Source organism: Galleria mellonella, unplaced genomic scaffold, assembly GCF_026898425.1.
Source record: "Galleria mellonella isolate WM207_F2 unplaced genomic scaffold, CSIRO_AGI_GalMel_v1 utg172, whole genome shotgun sequence".
NCBI classification, from domain to species: Eukaryota; Metazoa; Arthropoda; class Insecta; order Lepidoptera; family Pyralidae; genus Galleria; species Galleria mellonella.
In genome coordinates this window covers 3,157,925-3,177,049 of record NW_026442015.1, presented here as the reverse complement: position 1 = coordinate 3,177,049, position 19,125 = coordinate 3,157,925, and the positions used below count along the sequence as shown (strand labels likewise).

Here is a 19,125-nt window from a genome sequence, read left to right as displayed (position 1 = left end):
CCAAAATTCATACAATACTGTTTGCCTGATAGGTGTAATCAGATTTTATTTATTAGTCTTAGATGTGGTGATATATAAATTAAACACAATTAATATAAATATTTACAATTTATTGTTTGTCCCTTCTCACTTCGATTAAGAAAACTATTCAGTTGTATTGCACCACTATATTACACAATTATATATTATATAAAAAATATGTATGTGTTCCAATAAATTACTCTTAGGGAACTTATATTGATTTTGTTTAATCAATTATAAATTTGTTATTAAAAGGCCCTTTTTATGTTTATCGGATATAAGGAATTGTATTAGCAGTGGATATAATAGCATTAAACTTTTAGATTATATAGTGCGTTAGACTTATCTCACCGCGCCATCTAGTCCCAAATTAAATACAGCTAATAATGTGAGTATTAGACAACTAATAGATATTTTTTAAATTTGTATATATATATATATATATATATATATATACAAATTTAATTTATGTATATTACATAGAAACAGATGAATGAAAATATATGTATATAAATAAGGTTTGTATCATGCAATTTCATGGTAATTTACTTAAAAGGCGTTGATTGTATATTGAAGTCTTTTTTTATAATTGGAATTTTATGTTCTCTGTGTCTCCTCTTTACTTAAACTAACATGTACCATCCAATGTTTCAGAACATAAATTATTTATACATTTGTTTACAACACCAATTAGCAGAAAACATTTATTTTAATAACAATTTTAGTAATGAAATTGATCCTTTGGTAGTTGATACGTTTAAAAAAAATAATATTAGAAAAAAAAGACATATACTGACAATTTTTATTGGAGTGATGTAACATATAAAAAAAGTATGTTTAAAAAAAAAAGATCATAATATTGCAATTCTTAGTCAAGAGGGCCTTTAAAAACAAATTTTAAAAAGCAATATATGTTTTCAATATAAATAATGCAATACAGCTAAATTTCCATGAAAAACAAACATAATATATACATCAGTCATTACAAAACTTTATGTTTGTGACGAGTAACATCGTCAATTCTCTTAATATGCCCTAAAAAAGAAAATTAATAATGCACATATGGAAAATATTGGTTGCAATGGTAAAATAGCACTGACATCGTTTTTCAAACTATGAGATGCAGAGATATGGTGTAATGTTAACTCCTTGGGGGTTAACAAGCTGCTACTGATTACACAATTAGAAATGCCAGTGAGTTCAGAAAAATATGGTATTAATATGTTTGAAAAATTCTTAGGTTTTACCAAATTTTTCCATGTGCGCACTAAAGGAGAATGCATATTAGTGAGACTAAAACATTTTCGTCGTAATGACGATGACGGTATAAACATACCTTTTTTGGTATGATCATTTTATAAAGGAACATTTATTAATTTTATATAAATTTGAGTAAAACTAAAAAAAAAATTAGGTTATGTTTAAAGTAATGAAAGAATATAGGTAAAATTATCGATTTATAAGATATTAAAGTTTAAAATTCTCAGTACTATGTACAGATTTGTAGAATTTTAAACTCAAATATCTTGATTTCGATATTACTTATGGCAAATATTATTAATAGTAATAGTAAAATAAACAGTGGTCAGTTCAAAAAATACGCGACATCTTTAAACCATACGAAGTTACTTCATACACATTTGGTTAATGACAGATTGAATATAAGCTCAACCTTTTCAAAATCAAATTATTTTAATCACTATGTAAATTATTAATTAAATAAAATTGCGATTTTACTGTAATTTCAGAAGGTTATCTTCAATTTTACTGTTGGGATATGATATTGCTTACATAAGATAACTTGAAAATAAACATGTAAAGGAAGAAAAGGTCCCAGGACACATTACACTTACGTTAGTAATAAAAGTTCATTGAAACAAATAATTCAATTTACTAGAATAATGAAGAAAGCAATACTGAAAATAAAAATCTGTTATGATTTAATTGAATATTAGGCTCAAAGCCACATATTTTTCTTTTAGTTACACATAAGATTATGCATTCTCCTTACTTAACGTTATTTCAACTTATATATTACAATTGTTATTTTTTGGCATATCTATAAATTATAGTACAAAATTTACAGGTTATTCAAGCGTACATTCTCAGGTATTTAAACCTAGTGTTTAGGAATTTTGACCATTTCTTTTTTAGTTGAAGATTTATAAATCTATAGGGCCACTAATAACTTAGATGAAATGCATACCATTAGCATAGCTCCATTGCCAGTAATAGTACCCTGTACCTGACTTCATCCTCATTCAACACTCATCATTGGTATCTCGCCAACATAAATCATTATCGGCGAAATTACCATTCCATTTTTATTCATTAAAAAAATCATTGACATAATACACGTAACAAGCAAGTGGAGGGCGACATATATTATAAATTAAATATTTGTCAATCTTTTTTTATATATTTAGCAACTTTTACCCACAATTGCTACTTTAGCTTGCTTATCCTTCAGGCTATATTGGTCACTTTGGTTATTTCAGATGTCCTCATTTCAGTTACACAAAGAAACTTCGAGCATAGCGATATGCCCTTATGGGCTGGTTATATAACTCAAAGACCAATTGTGAAAAAAAGTTCTTGAGTAGCGACCCAGTACGGGCAAATACAGTTTAGAATACCCCTATATGGGCAAATACAGTGTCTAATGAACCCCTACTGGTTGGAGAGACGACCTCAAATTAATTGCAGGGAGCCAGTGGATGCAAGTGACTTAGGACCGTTTCTTATGGTTGTCTATAGGGGAGGCCTATGTATAGTAAGGATATATTTAAAATCCAATATATAGTTGCGCTTCATTATCACACATACACAATATTACTCATGCCTAACAAGCTGTATTTCATACTAAGCCGTTCTTAGAAATATCTAGTTGAAATATAGGTAGACAGAAATTAAGTTCTTGCATTTGAAAGTATGATGACAATTGTTAATTTACATTTTTTTATCTTAATTGGGCTATTTAAAATATTAAAAAATAGATAAATTGGTTCAGTCAGTTCTCAAGTCACACAATATTTAATGATTTTATTATCAAAATAATACAAATTTCTAGATGTGGGAAAGATTGGACATTATTTGGCGCATGTGATAAAGCATCTAGGACTAGCATCATCCCAGCGCGTGATCAGTTGCTTAACAGTATGTTACATGTATTACGTCACATGGAGCAGGCATCTATAAGCTACAGTAACTACCACTTATCATCAGGCCTCTCGTATACTTCCCTGCCAACTAGTATACAAAAATATTTAATCAATAAACATTATTTCAAGTTTTGATAAGGTGAACATATTTAGACAAGTGCAAAAATTTGTATTAGTATAAGTCATTGTTGCAATTACAGCAACAAACAATATTTCTTATTTTTATATTATGTATAGTAATGTATCCACGTCAGAGAATTTGCTCATCTTCAGTTTGGGTAAGCACGTGAAACAGAGGGCCTACCATAAAACTTTTTCCAAAATTTCGGGGCCGAACGAAATACAAATTTAATGTCAAAATTACATAATACTTACCATTTAAAAATATTAAAAAGTTTCTTTGAACTATTATCATAAAATGTTAATATATTGTTAAGAAAATAACGAATGAAATGTTAAGCTCTTTTTACTGATCCAATTACGGTATGAACGACGAAAACATGAAATTAAGTCCGAAAATTCGGAATTTCACTTCACGGTAGACTCTCAAACTTCTGAAAAATTGTTTAAAAAAAGTTATTAAAATGATTTGAGTTTGAACAGATTTAGAATCATCTACATGTTTGTTTCTAAGCAAACAACTAGTAGATATCTAAGACTTAATGTATTTTATTGTATTTGCTTTAGAATTTCTAAAAACATAATTATTTCATGTTCTTTTTTTATTTCAAAATATATTGAAAGTTTCATCTATTAAGAAAAATGGCAGAGATAAAGAGAGATTACTATACATAGTACATAAACATTGTTTTGAATGCCCAGAAGGTACCATAGTTTATACAGGTATGGGCGGACAGAGAAAATACTGTCTCTAATAAAGAAAATGGCGTTCGTTATTCTATCTAATTACTCCAACTTTGGTCACATCCAATTTACACTAAAACAACTACAAAATTATAACACTATGTTACTATCAATCACCAGTCTTGCAAATCTGCATCAGAGTCTTGCTATTCGAGTCTCGCATTCACAATTTTAATTAGCACTACACTAGAGCGTCATCGCACGATACGTCACAACACTCGTACCAGCCCCCGAGTATTGGTGTAAAGATGCTTGGTGAGCGTGGTGGACGTGGCGATAGTGGCGAGCTGTGCGGAACTTCAGTCATGTGCGTAGAAGATGAGCTGGGGGTTAGAGTCGTCAGGTGACATCTCTAGCTGTACGAATTGTGGTGTCGTTCGCGCCGATTCGTAATTATTGCCGCTGTTGCGTGATAGGGAACTTCTAGATCTGGAATTGACCATTTGACAGGTTTATGATATATAAATAAAAAAAGAATCCTGATCCCTAGACAAGTCGAAAATGAATCTATTCAAAGATAGGTTATTATGCTATCATCATATAAGTGAGATAGAATTATAGTCTGATATCTTCTTTCTTAAATTTCTTAATGAAACTGTATCTAATTTATGTATATAGATTCATTTACCACTAGCATAGGGCGGGGGAGGCTGTAACAAATAAAAAACTAGATTAATAATTGAAATAATGAAGGTTAAAACAATGAAATAAATATTATTTCAATATTTTTTTTTTTTTAATATAAATAACTAGAGATTTTTCAGTTTAAATTAAATAGGTTCATTTAAATATTATAAATACACAAATTTACAACTATTTCCAACCAATTGAGTATTTAAACATCAACTGAGCTGGAGGGGAAAGGGATAGTTAGATACATGGAGTCTAGAATGGGGTCACTATAGGCCAAATAACCTGCTTTCTTCTCCACCTATCATCTTTTATTTGTGCCTCACTAGCGTATAGTGATAACACAGATGGGGTTACTATTCCATTTTCAAACATTAAAAAAAAATTATTGAGGATTTGTGCTTAAGAAAATACTGGCAATTTGTTTCGCAACATAACAAATTTGCTAGACTACATAAATGTATTTGGACATACATACTTGGCTTTAGCGTGTGTGAGTATGTGCGACTTGAGGTTGGTGGACTGTGCGAATTTCTTGTTGCACCCATCGAACGGGCAAACGTATGGACGGTCCCCGGTGTGAATACGAACATGGGTTCTGAAATAAAAGTAATAGTTGAAATAAATATTATTTTACTTTCAAGTAGACATGCTTTTCGACTTTTACCTCGTATGCGTGAATATCAATAAAGTAAAACATAAAGCGATTGATGCAACCAATTTGATGCAGTAGTTTTTATGTGACACTGGATTAAGCACACAGACAAAATTTCTTAAAAAATATTGTTCTGGCTTCTATTGCTCTTAAACACTTAAGATATCCCATTGGTATGGATGATATCGAAATAGGTAATAAACTTTTTTTCGCTGTCATTGTCTAGAGGGACAATGGCCTGATGAAATTTACACGATTTAAAAATAAACAACAATAAAGTTTAAGTCAAAGTACTACATTATTTTCTATGACCATAAAATATATATATATTTTATATTAGATATAAAATATACCGGGGGGGGGGGGGGAAGAGATTGTAAGTAATGGATACTGAGAATTCCATTGCTAGCAATATACCCAACCAGGTCGACCTCCTCGCGGTTCTCCCTGGAAACTATCATGGTTAATTCCTGATGAATTCATCATGATGGGCTAACTGACCTGTGATATATATCAAATATAAAATATACCTCGATAAATTGGTAATGAGTCATACCTGAGGTTGAAGTCCAATGAGAACCTCTTGCCGCACCCCTCAAACGTGCACTGGAATGGCTTCTCTCCAGTATGCACCAACTGGTGACGTTTTAACTTGGAACTCTCTACAAATGCCTTACCTGGAATAATAATTGTCATATATTGAAATTAAATAAAAATTTGCAAATAAAATTTACACTTATGTATGTAGCTGCTAGGCATGAACTGTTCTGTTGGTAACTGGTGTTGACTGTACTTTGTTATTTTGTTTAAAGGATAATCTATTTATTATAGGTCTTTGAGCTTTCATCACGTGTGTTGTGCTACGCTATATATCGTCTAGAGATATACGCTCTCGTAAGTTTTACTATTTCATACAATGAGGCACCTTAGCCCTGTAGTTTCCCAGAAATAAGATCTTTTCAGCTTGGTCACTCTGCAATTTGGTTTGGAATATTACATAATTGTTGTATCCATCCATATACAGTTTTATTTTGTCACAGACGATTATAAGTGTTTCTTTGTCAATACTCATAAAGTTCAATATTTCAAATTATAGACACAAACTCATGATTTTTTTTATACAACTTAGAATGGCAAACAAGCTGACGGCCCACCTGATGGAAAATGGTAACCGTCGCCTATAGACATGAGCAGTACCATGGACATAACAGAGTATACTGTTTCACCCATGATACTCCTCACGCGTTGCTATTCCTGAGGACTCAGGTGTTATTCCTCTGTACCCAGTAAATTCACGCCATATCCCATCCTTCAAACCGAAACACAGCCATGCAAGCACAACTGCTTCACGGTTGAAACACGAATGGGACAGTGGTACCCAAGCAATCAACTTTTGTACAAAGTCTCCCTCTGGTAAAATGTGAGGGTCAATAGTTTCTAGGTCATCTTTGATATACACAAAGGTATCTGACATGGCTTACAGTGAATATATTTTTATATATTAATACAAACCACACTCGGCGCACACATGCACTCGCGGTCCGTGTGTGTGTAGATGTTTGCGCATGGCGGAGTTATCACGGAACATTTTCGTGCAGCCCTTGTGTGGACATGCTGTCGAAAAAAATATTTAATAATTAGTAACTATTTACTTAGACTTTGTACAAAATGTATATATGTATTATTTTTTGTAAATTATATATAAATTTTTGAGACAAGGTTGTCTAGTTGACATCTCTAGGGATATTATTTGAATAGACCTGATATGTACTCATGTCTGCAGTAGATGGCAGTGTGGTATAATTGATAAAAAATAAGCTCGATTTTTAGATTTTATTCGACAAATGTTATAAAATACAATTTTTGACAAAAAAAGGACATTGCCTCGATACAATACAATTTTTAAAAGTCGTCCATACACACGTAAAAAAAAAATTTAAGTACTTGAGTTAACCAATTTTAAGCACCTCCAGTGTTGCCATCTATTGTTTCATGCTGTACTCGGTAAACCATAATAAATAGCTACCGCGTGTGTGCTATTAGTATACGCAGTTGCGGCACCAGGTAGGGGCTATAGGTGAAGGTTACACAGCTAATTTGTCAATTAAGATGTTCGTTTAGTAAGAATGTGACTTACCTATAGTTCTATCAGATGATTCTGGTGAAGGCTTCTTTAACCGTATCTTATGACCGGGCCTGGCGAATTCCGCTAACTGCTTGGGATCTGACAAGTCTAGACCTGAAATGGTATTTATCGTATTAGACAATCACATTATTTAGTAACAGGCTACCTTTCCTATATGGAACCTGCAGCAAAATAATTTAACTCATTTTCAAAATTTTTGAGGTGCCAATTAATTAGAATGTGTCAGTATTAATTTCAAATAAAACCAGGAAGTTTGCTGTTATTTTATTATGAGTATTATAATGCAAACAATAAAAACGACATTCCTTAAACAAAACAAAGAAATAGATTACATATTAGTTTTCACCCGCGACTTCGTCCACATGGCCGGGGTATGTTTACTAACCGGGATAAAAAGTAGCCCATATCCTTCTCCATCCCATTTAGTATGTGTATACCAATATTAATAGTGATTGGTTAAGTTCTTTTTCAAAGTTATAAGTTAATTTTTTTATGCAACTTAGAATGATAAACAAGCTGATGGTCTACCTTAGTGGTAACCGTCACCTATTGACATGAACATAACAGAGTATACTGTTTCGCTCATAATATCCTCTATGTGTTGCCATTTCTAAGGTGAAAAAAAAGTAACTATAACTCACAATTTATATATTTCTAAGGACTAGTGTTATATCTCTGTACCGTGTAAATTTACAGCCATATCTCACCTTTCAAAACGAAACACAGCCATGATAACAACTGATTCACGGTAGAAACACGAATGTGACAGAGGTACCCAAGTAAATAACTTTTGTACAAAGACTTCTTCTGGTATATCTGTATATGTATACAACTTGTAACTAACCGCTAACAAAATATACCAACAGTTACCTGGCATAGTTTCACTGCCTAATATATTTTTCTTTCCAGTCATGTACTCCGTGTAGTCTGGATCGGGCTCAGGGTTTGAACCATCATCTGAAAATAATATTTTAATTATAAAGCGAGTCATTAACTGGTGTCATTGTTGCATACATTTTTTTTTTGATAAATTGTAAAGCTCACAGTCTAAATTTCTGACGGGCTAGACGCCGGTCCGTGGTGGCGGCCTTGAAGAGATGGCCACTGCACGGTTTATCCAAAAACCCAGATTATACTGTGGGTCAGAATTAGTCAGTGTATTTGCGATAGAGAGTTCAGACTACGCTGTGTTCCATAACATATGGAAGACTTGAGTAATATGATTGTATTGTGTTGCTATAAAATCCCTATTATATACTAGCAACCAGCCCCGGCTTCACACAGGTAGAAAGACAAATTAACTTATACTATATAATAAAAAGGTACTTGGAATGAATAATTATGCTAAGTATAATTGAAAAAGATTAAATTTCACATGTATACCTTTAGAAGTATACTTTTTTGTTGATTTTAATAAAATACTATTTTATTTATTGTTTACTTAGACCAATAGAAAATAACAGCTATTTACAGAAGTAACTTTTTGCCGGCTATTTAATACCCGTGAATTGCAGAAGTGCGAAAATTAATGAAATAGATACAACTTTTTGATGGTCTAAGATAAAACATATTCAGAATTTATGGTTTAACATAAATTCTAAATATGATTTCAGGAATAGAAATGTGAGAACCACATCCAATTGAAGTAGGTTTAGTTTGTTTAGTTTTGATTACGAAACAAACATAATAGACGCATAGAGAAAATTTCTAATAATTATTGTTTTGCCCTTATCAAGACCACTGATATAGATTTTTGCATATTCCAACCAAAGGTATCAAAAATTTGCTTATTAATGCTAATCATCATTATCATCATATGAGTCCACTGTTGAATATAAGCTTCTTCCTTGGGGGGTTTTGCCAGTAGTTGCCACGGCAGGTGGATTGACAACCGAAGGCTTTGGAGATGTCTAAAGAGGGAAGCTGCTGCCTATCAAACATGCTCAATGCTAACATAAAATACAAATTTTTCTTTCTATTCTATTATTAATTTATCTATTTGTATTTTTTACTTATGCAAAGTTGGGGCAGATCGCTAATATTGTATTTAAATAATTAAAAAAATAAAATAAATACCATCATCTTCACCAGTAGCCCACATAGTAACTGAGAACTCGCCCTCCATAGTCTTGATCTGTACTTGTTTCTGTTCCCACCGGCGCGCTGTGCCGCGGTTAGTGCCCACTCCCTCCATTAGGCCCATGGGCACCTCGCCTGGAAAGCAAAAGCCGATTTAATAATATAAATGTGAAGTCTGACTGGTTGTTTTTTTATGGCTAAATAGACAGTGATAAAAATTAATAATAGATACAGATAACAGTGCATGCACATTCTTGTTTAGAAAATGTCAATACTCTATGATTTTTTTTTCAGCAAAATTACATATGAGAGAGATAAAAGACAATACATATTAATACTGTGAGAAATTGTTCAGTTCAAAACTAGTTATTAACTTCCACTTTATCATAATTCAAATTTTTAAATAACTCTTACATCTTTTTACAAGAATATAATAAATACATTGCCAATACGATCGATGATGCTAAAAATCATGGCTTCTTAGAAACGGTAAACGAATCTAATGATGGAATAGTTATCGTGAGTGCATAAGATAGAATGAGACAGCACACGACGCTATCTCATTCTATCGATTTCATAGATGGATTCATTTACCTCTTGTATAGGGGTTTGTACTGTGATGTTTTCCTATCATCAGTTCGAATTAAACTCAATTCCCAGACAAAAAAAAAAACAATATGATTTTGATATTGTGACATATAAGTTTATAACTTACCAATGGGCATCAGATGGTGAATATTGTTTGCTATGTTAGCATTGGCACGGGGTCTGCCTCGACCTCTTCTGGAACAAATATCATATTGTTAAATGACGTAAAGAAGCAGTTTATATATGTGGCCTATTATTTTTATATTATCAATATACATAAATGTTTATAGCACTTCCGGGACGAGTCAGCGATCTCTTTTGACTTTAATAAATTTATTAAAATCAGCATGGCGCTGTCTTGTTTGCCTTTATATTTGCCTATTAATATATTATATAATTTTCTCTCAAATAAGTACTCTATGTTCTGGTTTCTATTTTGATGTAAATACTATTATGTACATATCAAAGAAAAAAATTGTACACTAGGTTTAGGCACTATGTGGTGGTAGTATAATAATAGAAGCACTTTTTAAATAGACAATGAAAATCGGTAGATAATGCAAAACGTTGTTAGACTTCGACAACTTAATGTAAATGTAATCAAGTTTTGTTAAAATTATAAACGTTCTTTAAGTATAATTAGTAACAAATCGAAATAATTAATTTATCGTTTTTTCTACTATCTTATTTACTTATTCATTAGTACATGTGTACAAGGCGGACTTTATTCTCAAAGCTTTCTCTCTCAGTCAACTTCAGGAAAGTGTTATATTTTTTTTTAAAGTTGGATGTGCTCACAAGCTTGGAATAGGATTGGGAAGGAAACGGAGGGAGATTAGGAAGTGTGTGTTTACTATCTTTTGGTTGTGTCAATTATTCGTTTATTTACATTTTATTTAAATTATAATTCATCAGACTATAAGTGATGCTTAGGTAGTCTTATTAAAGAAACCAACCAAATCCTTTACAGTGCAAGCTGCTTTGGAAATTTTGGAAAAAAAAAATTTAGAATTCCCTCCCAAATGATATCAGAATGGCGCAGACCATTCATGCCTCAAAGCTCAAATAAAAAAAATTTACAATACAATTGACAGTTAAGTTATTTATATGTATAATAGTTATTTTATGTTTATAAATATTTATAATTTTATTTATCTATACTCTGTAGTACGCACCTTTCAGATTCTCAAGGTTGCCTTTGTATATTTCATTATAACCTAATATCTTTATTAGAAGTGAATGTACAAAAGCATATAAATAAATAATTAAAGATTATGCGTCATACAAAAAAAATACAAACGACTATTCAAAACATATTTACAAAAGCGTATATAACATCTGTTTATGTCTAAACAAAACAAAGTATTATTTATTAAAAATAAAAGGTGTAAATTTTGTTACAATAATCTATAGATTATCTTACTAATTAATAAAAAGAAATCGCAACTAGGCTATGTCTGTGCTTGGGAAATATTTAAGAATATTTTTTCTTGAATGGTCTTAACAAGGTGAATTGATGCCAAAATAATAATTTTAGAAAGTTTGTTTATCTTGTATGTTTGAATCGACATAACGTAAAAACAACAGCAACAAATTGGGTGCAGTTTCAGTTGTATTCCTGAAGGTCCGATTTATAATCTGGTATACATTACATATTGATACAGCAATGTAGAAGTAAATTCTATGGTTCTGTTAAAATCTATATAGATACATAGTAAAGTGGATTCTAAGGCACCACTTAACTAAAAATTAAATTTCAGTTTGATATCATAACGAAATCTTTATGAATAGGTTCTACAAAATTTCTAATAGATTTAAAACTATTATAAATTTAATTTATGATTGTCCATAAAAGGATTAATTTTGAGAAAATATAAAATTCTAATATTTGGTTAAGAGGATAGGTTTAAAGAAATAACGCCTAAGAATCGAGTAATCATTAAGAGAATCAGTAAGTACTATCTATTATTCTCATCTTCGTGTACAATATATTTTATACATGTGTACATATGTATTGTTTATATTAGTAAAATTTTGTATGTATGTATATCAATTATTACTAGTAACGCATTCGAGTATACTGACACTTCTCTAAGGTTGACTGGGAGAGAATGCTTTTAATGAATAAATAAATAAATTGAGCCAAATGTTTAATTATTTTTGTAGTAAGACCGTATAAATGTAAGAGTTTTATAAAAGAAATAAAAATATACATACCTGCTGCTAGATGGCGGGGTTTGGTATATCGGGTCGTACGGGTTCTCGTTAGGGTTCAACACCTCCTCGCCAGATATACCGGGCAGTATCACCTCCTCACTGCCAACTGCAATTTTGTAATCTGTCAGCAACGAGCCGACATTTCCAAATCGGGTGAATTTTCGTTGAAAGTAGGATTATCGGTAAAGTGTATTCAATAAAAAAGAAAATTAAATAAAAAAGATGAGAGTTTAATATTGTGCTTATTTTAGACCTTAACACCGTGTAGGGGTTTAGTATTCATAATTAGTCTTAACTCTCTAGGAAATACGACAGAGAGACGGGCGTAGTAGTTGACTTTTACATTACTCTACAAAAATTACACAAGTGCATAAGTGACTAAAAAATATGCTATATAATAAAACGATTTCAATTTGATTTCGGCTTACTTCCGGTTGACAGGATTAGTTCACTTTAATATTGAGGTAAATTATTCAAACCCATTGTGGCTTATAAGCTATATCCACTTTCTATTTTAGAGACAAAAAAATAACAAAAGCAATCAACACCCGGGGCTACTACGCCGTTGGTGAAATGCAGACAAAACTATAAACCCGTCTCACTCAAAATCATAACGTTGGCCGCATGTTAGCTGTATAAGTGCGTGCAATACAGGGCTGGACAGGAGCTGGATCTATGATATAAAGGAATGAAAACAAATTATGATGAATTAAAAGTGATAATAGAGAAAGAGAGAGCAGAAATAAAATAATAATAACAAACGAAAGAAAAATAACATAAAATAAATAAAAAAAAAATGAGGAAATAAAATGGACATGAATTCATTGTCATTTACATAAGAATAACTAAGTACTTATACCATAACCGGGTTAGAGATTACTACATATTTGATTTTGCTCAGAACGTAAACTTATTATACTTTGATTTGTTCTGAAAAGTTTTACCCAATTTATAATATTGATATTTACATTGTAGTCTACTTTAAAATATATATATATATATATATATATATATATATATATATATATATATATATATATATATATATATATATATTGCCACTGAAATTTAACTCACTTGTAGTTACAAAAAGCCTTATTGTCATAGATATAAAGCTTCTATTAATTAGATGTAGTCACCTCAGTATCATTTGATAACCTATAGTGCAGTAAAATAAATCTATTTGGTCATAATTTTGTAACATTGTGAACATTATCTGTGTGGGTTCCAGATATAAGGGTATGTTTAGTATAGTAATACAAGATGTTGAATTAAGTACCTTCCTCCAAATGCTGCATACCAATGACTTGTTCTTCCACTTCTTCATATTGATCATCCGTTATGTACTCCTCATATTGAGCTGCTTCTATCTCTTCATACTAGAACACAAATATAATAGAGATTACAATTATGTGGAAATGTAAGAATGCAGGTATTATAAGAATGTAGGTATCAAGAGTCCCATAAAACTATTTAAGGGGATCTCTAGAACTGTAGTTCTATGTTAATTATACATTAAATTAAATTATCGGCAATAAAGAAACAGGTATGTAGGTATTGTTTATCTGCAAAGGTTTTATTGCGTAAGTCCCGTTTGTGTATTTAAAAGATATTGTATTAATTCAACATGCGTTGAAATATGGTACGAGTTAATTGAAGGGATTTTATTTGCTATTGACAGCTATGGGGCAACGGCCTATCAATATTTTTCAGAAATAGAGAAAAAATGTTAACATTTTGTATAAACTTATTCACATAGTTTCATGTCAGATGCATGCAAGTGTTCAGTGTTTATGCCGTATTAACGTAACGTGAGTGCTATCCGGTTTTAACGCCACTGGGAATATTTTATATTACATCTATTACATCTGTGGTTTTGTGTGGAAAATTAAAAACGAGATTTGTGATTCCTTTTACACATCTAGCTTAGTGTGAAAAGGTATTTCCGTAAGGATACTCGGTGGCGGTATAGGTTATAGGCGTAACTAATAGAAGCATGATAATAATGGGTCATTTACTTTATCTTACTGGTTTATGTCAGGAGAGTTCGATACCCGGCTAGGAATAAAAAGCTAGGAAAATCGGCCATAAGGCCACATTTAGTATAGATTGCTATATCTCGTTTCGTATTTGAGTATACATTCACACTCAGAAGCTGTTGCCACTTGCATTCGTTAGAGATATGTAAAACATAGTATGTACATTCAATATAAGTAGGTGTTGAGATTGTTTTGTTTCACATATACGCTGTCACATAATCATAAGTTCAAACGGCATGCTAATAGGCAGATTTAATATAATTTTCAATATGGAACGTTACTTTGTATGCAGGAAGTTGTAAATCAAATGAATATTGCAGTTCTTGAAGCTTAAATTATGGAGTCGAATAACTTCCGCGTGGTGTACTATATGTTAATCAGCCAAGAATAATTCTAGTTGTAGTTGTGAATATGTGCATATTTATATATTTTCATAATGAGAATAGATTTACTAAAAGACTAAGATAACTTTCATTCAATTTTTTTTTTTTAAATATATAGTAGTCTTTTTATTTACTATATAATAGTTACAAATCGGTAGAATAAGGTACATTTGTAACTTAACGTGTAAAATATTTTACTCTTGAGATGACCTTAACACATTGTTTCACCTACCAATAGTCAAGAGTTCGATTTTCATACAATACAAATATTCGTATTAGTCATGTCTGTTTGTATTGGTCTAGAATCTAGACCTAGATGTTCATTATGTATATAAAAGTATTTATAAAAAAAATATAAAAAGTATTTAAGTATGTCTTTCAGAGTCTAGTATCCATAGCACAATGTTTGTTTAGTTCTGAACTAGATGGCGCTGTGTGATATGTGCAGTTGCATTTTATTATATTATTTACTAGCTGGCCCCGCGAACTTCGTACCGCCTAACAGTCGATTCTTTAATTTTTTTTTTAATATTTAATCTGCTATTTGTTTTGTTTGACTAATGCTACCATCGTATAAATATTGAGATACTAACGTCACTCAATTGTTTTGCCTTCCCGGAACCTCTCCACTGACACTTGAACTTTATGGTATGGTATTAAAGTTCAAATTGCCTTTTAAGTCTTATTACGAATTGTTTGTATGGGAGTATAGAAGTGTTTTTAGAATTTTTAAATTTTTAAAATTTTTCTCTCTGTAAGCACCATCCTCGTACTTAAAGGAATATTCTAAAATAAGAATTAGCGAAATCAGTTCAGCTGTTCTCGAGATTTGCGCTTAGCAACACATTCCGTGATTCATTTTTATAGATTTTCAATGTAAAGGTATATTTTGATACTTTCTTAAATAATAAATACAATTGATAATGGCTTGTTGGCAATTGACGACTCACCTTGACTCCGACCTGGTCATCCCCATCGATCTCAACCATGGAGCCGTGCGTGCCGATCTCCACCTCGCACATAATCTCCTGGTTCATCATCTTGAACCGCACCACCTTTCACCTGCTATCGAAAAAGGAACATGATGACTATGTTGTTCTCTCAGATTACTATTTAGGTGAGTAGTTCAAAAGTTTATTTTCACTTTAAGATATGCACAAAGGAACTATTGTACATGGAGTGAGAGTAGCCCTTGTATTTATTTGTCGAACTCCAGTATGTTATGTAATACAAATATTAATATATGAAAATGCCGTGTCAATATTGGTACACACTAATCTCCAAAACCATTTTATCCGTTTTTAATGAAATTTCCTAAATGCGTATTATCCGTTCCAAATTTAGAGATAGGATAGTATTTAGCCCGATAAGTAAAAATGGACTCTGTAAGAGGAAAAATAAGCTAGTTTCGCATATATTTTGAGATATTAAAATAATTTAAAATTGTGTTTTCCAAAAAAAAAAAAACTGACTTTAATAATGATAAAGCCAGTTTCAATCCAATATGTAAGTATAGCCATTTTATAAAAAAAAAAAAAATCCAAATTGGTTTAAAACTGATGGAGTTATGGTAACAAACTTAAAAAAAAAATATAGCTGAATTAAGAACCTTTTCTTTGAAGTCCATTGAAAACTATGTGAATAACTGTTCTTTGCCTATTATTATTCATTATTCTATTACCATGCTAATAGAATTCCGTCTATTGCACTTCGAAATTAAAAAAAAAATTACTTTTATAATTTATTTATGATAGTATTTAAATAATCAGAAATGTTAATTATACTATTAAATTAATGGAAAGATTATTATATATCATTAGACTAAGTTTAATAACTTTTAAATGATTGTGTTAATTAAAGACCTCCTTATCCAGTCAGTCCATTTATTTCCTGTTCAAACAAGCATTTAGTTGTGGAGCTAGATTCAACAAATATGGAATATTAATAGATCTTGACTTTTCTATTTCTCTTAAAAAAATCAATAATATCCAAGAAGGAAGAGACTTGTTGTAATGGGTATTTGCTACCCTATTGCTAGCAATACCTCCAGTCCGCTTGATAAACTCAAGTATGGTTACATTGTTGAATTTATCACAATGGATTGATTGACCCGCCTTCATCCTTGTCTATTATCCTTATCAATACTTAGATAGCATAAACTAACAACACAAGCAGGATTACAATTTCATTAACAAAGATTTGAATTTAAAATTTAAATATGGGTTTATTGTCATTGGTTACATAATTGATTTGAAGCTCAACTTGAATAAATTAATCTTGACTTTGATAATGACCTCAAAATCCTGTGTCACTATCTTCATTAACTATTAATCTCTGAAACAGCGCAATCCACTAATATTTTAAATACGCTATTGAAACCTCAACAACACAGAATTTAATTAATAGGTACATTACAGTAATAATCTCACACTAAAGCACCAGAGTACAGGAAGCTTATAATCCTATTTTGTTCTCGCATTACAAATGTTAATTGATTTATAAGAATTGCACACATAACCTCACAATATGTATTTGGTGTGTAAGTGAGCATTTCTTTTAAGTGGAATAGGTAGGTATTTTTCTGATTGGTCACACCTATTATCTATTTAACATTTTTAATTATAATACAATCTATTATATAGGCAAACAGAAATTGTTGTTGCCATTTATTTATTCAAGTTTGTCAACAATAGTCATATAATATATTTAGATTTACATGTAATACCTATACTTGCCTTTAAATAATGTAATATGATATTGGGGCATTTATCTACCCACTTTTAATGTCTTTCATTTACTCTATATTTGTTTAGACATTTGACAACTTGAAATGTCTTGCTAACATGATTGAATGATTATTTTATTTAATTATTTATTACAATCTGACTAGTATAACAAAAAGCTTAGCTGTAAAATAGGAAATTTTGGTCAGTGCATACCCTAAGGGTAATTAAAAATAGTAATAGATCTATTGATCATTTCATAATTTACATAATTTGGTAGAGTTTCAAAGACCATTAAAGTTTTAGGAATAAAAACTTAATTATAACCAAGATTATATATCAAAAAACCAAAACTGATTATTTTAATAAAAAAGGAAATGCAGGTTAACTATATAGAAATAAAGCAAGAATTATCAAACAAGTTTTGATGGATAATAAAAAAAACTAAATGGCTGTATCATGAGAACATTATTTCCTTTGCCTCCATAACACATTAAAAATAAACAAATGATTAGAAGTACACAAACAATGCTCAATTATGATATAAATAACCGTATAGGATAAACTGCTTATCAAAGATATTTTTAGTCATACAGTCCTACAATAAGTACTTAAATAGAACGAATCGATCCAATTAGTTAAATAGTGTGTAGAAAGATTCTAAAATCGAACGTATAGAAGAGTATTGAATGACACTTATCATGCAATAGGTACTATTAACGTTACGTCTGCTGCGGAATTAGTACCTAATTGATATGCACAAATTCTTTGTTACCACCCGCAGAGAATAAAATATACTTAACTACATAAAGAACTACATTGAAGTATTTAAAAACAGCTATAGCTTGCAGCAGGTGTGATTGAACTGGCGCAACCGGCCGGAGCGATTGATTTGTACCAATTTTCTAAATAAATATAAAATGACCACGCCAATGATTATAAAGACGAAAGTCTCTTATCATGACCTTCATTTAATCTTCCCTTATTGGAACATAAAAAACGTAATTACATAGAAAAAGAGGAACACTTGTTACGATGTGTCAAAAAGTAAGATGTTTTTGGTAGAAATAATTTACCTCTATTTATCTTGTAACAAAAGCTGGACGGCCCCCTGGAGACAGATATGGACTACTGCGTAGATTCAGAATTTTCCTGTTCAATATTCACTACAATCAATGTCACAGTTTTCAGTGAAAAAAAGTTCACTATTTAGACTGAAAAATATTTGAATATTACGCGAAAATGTTTATAAAATATGTCCGACTAAACATGGCGTCCAAAGATGTCCGACCAAATTCAATATGGCGAAGCAAAATGGACGCCCTTCCCGCAGTCGTTCGTGCAAAAGAATTGTACATAGATTACTAAGGCATCTATACATGTCATTTTCATTTTTGATACCAAAAGTTGCCAGATGCAATATCCGCCACAATAATTTTTTGAAAGCTGTTTTCATATACTTAATTATGATTTGTAGTGAAAAAAACTTAATATTTTTTTATATTAAAGATTAAATTGGTTCTAAGAATCTAAGTAAAATAAAGTATTTCTTGAATCTAACAAATGAAACATGTGAGTTGGTTTTGCAATTTAACGTCAATTTGACAGTAGACAGCAGC

General features: G+C 31.0%; 1 protein-coding gene across 5 annotated transcripts; it reads right to left on the bottom strand.

Annotated features, from left to right (window-relative positions):
* Nucleotides 1–453: 453 nt before the first annotated feature.
* On the bottom strand, nt 454–18,856 carry LOC113514249 (transcriptional repressor protein YY1-like). Of its 5 annotated transcripts, none has more exons than XM_026898278.3 (12): nt 18,583–18,856; nt 15,734–15,848; nt 13,641–13,740; nt 12,362–12,482; nt 10,272–10,339; nt 9,554–9,691; nt 8,348–8,434; nt 7,469–7,570; nt 6,844–6,945; nt 5,888–6,008; nt 5,155–5,274; nt 454–4,475 (listed from the first exon to the last, which is right to left on the bottom strand). In XM_026898278.3, the coding sequence occupies exons 2-12, from the start codon at nt 15,821–15,823 to the stop codon at nt 4,346–4,348; spliced, it is 1,179 nt and encodes a 392-aa protein (XP_026754079.1). In that variant the 5' UTR covers nt 15,824–15,848; nt 18,583–18,856; the 3' UTR covers nt 454–4,345. The 5 variants fall into 5 exon arrangements, with proteins under 5 accessions (XP_026754079.1, XP_026754083.1, XP_026754084.1 ...); XM_026898282.3 differs by having other exon boundaries at nt 10,272–10,336; XM_026898283.3 differs by having other exon boundaries at nt 12,362–12,467.
* Between the last annotated feature and the right edge of the window lie 269 nt (nt 18,857–19,125).

What these genes read in the sequence shown, in the direction of transcription:
- LOC113514249 (XM_026898278.3), bottom strand. Translation starts at nt 15,823, where the DNA reads ATGATGAACCAGGAGATTATGTGCGAGGTGGAGATCGGCACGCACGGC. An exon ending in GGCTACTGGTGAAGATGATG is followed by an intron (nt 8,435 to 9,553) that starts GTATTTATTTTA and finishes TATTATTTTCAG; the next exon opens with ATGATGGTTCAAACCCTGAG. An exon ending in GCATGTGTGCGCCGAGTGTG is followed by an intron (nt 6,009 to 6,843) that starts GTTTGTATTAAT and finishes TTATTATTCCAG; the next exon opens with GTAAGGCATTTGTAGAGAGT.